This window comes from Cyprinodon variegatus, unplaced genomic scaffold (assembly GCF_000732505.1).
Source record: "Cyprinodon variegatus isolate N-32 unplaced genomic scaffold, C_variegatus-1.0 Scaffold424, whole genome shotgun sequence".
NCBI lineage: Eukaryota > Metazoa > Chordata > Actinopteri > Cyprinodontiformes > Cyprinodontidae > Cyprinodon > Cyprinodon variegatus.
In genome coordinates, this window is record NW_015150877.1 from 712,253 (window position 1) to 714,288 (window position 2,036).

Genomic DNA, 2,036 nt, shown 5'->3' on the forward strand with positions numbered 1-2,036 from the left:
GACGGGTTTTACTCAGTAGGTTTCTGGTTTAGTTCAATGACACTTGAAGTCCATCTGCAGACCTTCAGAAGGTCACATTCACTGATCAAGTGAATGTGAATTGAAACTGAAGATCAAACTGCTTCAACACACCTGAATTCAGTATGAGCTTGTTAGCAGAGCTTGATTGCTGCTAGTGAGGAAGCTAAATTTTGCGATTCAGGTCTTTTGGGAAATTTTATGTTCTAAACCAGAGGACACGAATTAGTGGTCTGGATCCGGACCCACCTGATAACCAATCCAGACCCAACCTGATTTAAAACATTTATAAATTACCCCATTTTGTCTGACGGCAGTGTCTAATTTTACTTGTGGCGCTTGTCCTGTTATTACAGTAAAGCCCTCCAGAGCGTCCGGCACTAGGCTGCATGTGATCCAAATCAGCCAATGAGCTGTCAGTCTGGGTTGCATGGTCTTCTGTTCCCCTGTAAGGGGGTTTGGGGTTACAATGATAGTGGGAAGGAATCAACCCAACTGCTGAATTGTAGGTTTTTGAAAGCTGAAATCTGAGTCCACCCCCTCTTAACATACGCTACCGTTCAAAAGTTTGGTGTCACATTGAAATGTCCTTATTGTGTCCTCAAAATGGCCAGAAAAAGAGAACTTTCATCTGAAACTCGACAGTCTATTCTTGTTCTTAGAAATGAAGGCTATTCCATGCGAGAAATTGATAAGAAATTGAACATTTCCTGCAACGGTGTGTACTACTCCCTTCAGAGGACAGCACAAACAGGCTACTGTGGGTACTATTTAATGAAGATGGCAGTTGGGGACCTGTGAGGTGTCTGTTTCTCAAACTAGAGACTCTAATGTACTTATCTTCTTGCTCAGTTGTGTAACGCAGCCTCCCACTTCTTTTTCTACTCTGGTTAGAGCCTGTTTGTGCTGTCCTCTGAAGGGAGTAGTACACACCATTGTAGGAAATATTTTCTTAGCAATATCTTGCATGGAATAGCCTTCATTTCTAAGAACAAGATGAGACTGTTGAGTTTCAGGTGAAAGTTCTCTGGTTTGAGTCATAAGAGCCTTCATCTTTGGAGGAGTTTCTGTTTAAATCATAAAGTTTAAAATCAAGCAGTTTTTCTAACTCCAGCTCTTCCGTTTCCTCAGAAACGTTGCACTTTTTGCCATGGCCATGGTCGGGCAAGAAACAAACGCTGCACTCGCTGTCACGGACGAGGTCGCAAGAGGTGAAATTTTTTTTCTTCTTCATATTTTATCAGTTGGGATTTTGTGAACATTCAGACCCACTGTTGCTTTACTGGCATCTTGAGACTGAAAGGACACAGTAAGGATCATGTTTTTGGTTTCCTTTTTTTAAACAATTCCGCCTGATTTCTTATCTCAGGAACCTCCAGAAGACTCAGCTGATTTTAGGAATCAATGACTGCTTGATCAACAGACCATGTTTTAAGACTAAATGGTTAATTTTTTATGGAACAGATGAACATGAGCACCACAGGGATCTATACTATAACCATTATGTCTTACTCTTTATGCCTCGTATTTCCAGTATAAGAGAGACCCCCGTTATCTACACTTGGCTGACTATGCAGTCATGGGGTACTGATGTATTGGGACAAAGCTGAGCACAGGGAGCACCCATAAACTACTTTTTGGCATGTTGTGTAAACAATCACCCGATACTGAATGTGATTAAAAAAAGGGTGTTGTGCCGCTGGTTTCTTGACTGGCAGAGTCCTTAGCTTGTCTGAACTACAAAAACATTTTTTAGGTTCCTTTTCAATTTGATTCAAGGCAGACCAGAGCAGATAATGACCTCTGTTAGGATTAGCGGATACTTTTGGAGGGCCCAGATGCAGAGCTAAAGAGGCAGAGATGATTTCTTGCTAAACTTTCTTGCTAACAGAACCGATCGACAAAAAAAAAAAAAAAAAACGAGACACTGAATAAACCGAAGGAATTAAAGGCATACTATGCAACATTTTTCAGTTAATTAATGTGTTCCATAAAGTTTTGGATGATTAAATGAGTCA

The 2,036-nt window shown here is 40.8% G+C and overlaps 1 protein-coding gene across 1 annotated transcript in view; it reads left to right on the forward strand.

Annotated features, from left to right (window-relative positions):
- LOC107093439 (protein SSUH2 homolog) overlaps window positions 1–2,036 on the forward strand; it is a 28,478-nt gene that overhangs the window by 16,652 nt on the left and 9,790 nt on the right. The window contains exon 7 of the mRNA XM_015388487.1: window positions 1,150–1,229. Coding sequence (XP_015243973.1) covers window positions 1,150–1,229 — 80 coding nt within the window. The remainder of the gene's footprint in view (window positions 1–1,149; window positions 1,230–2,036) is intronic.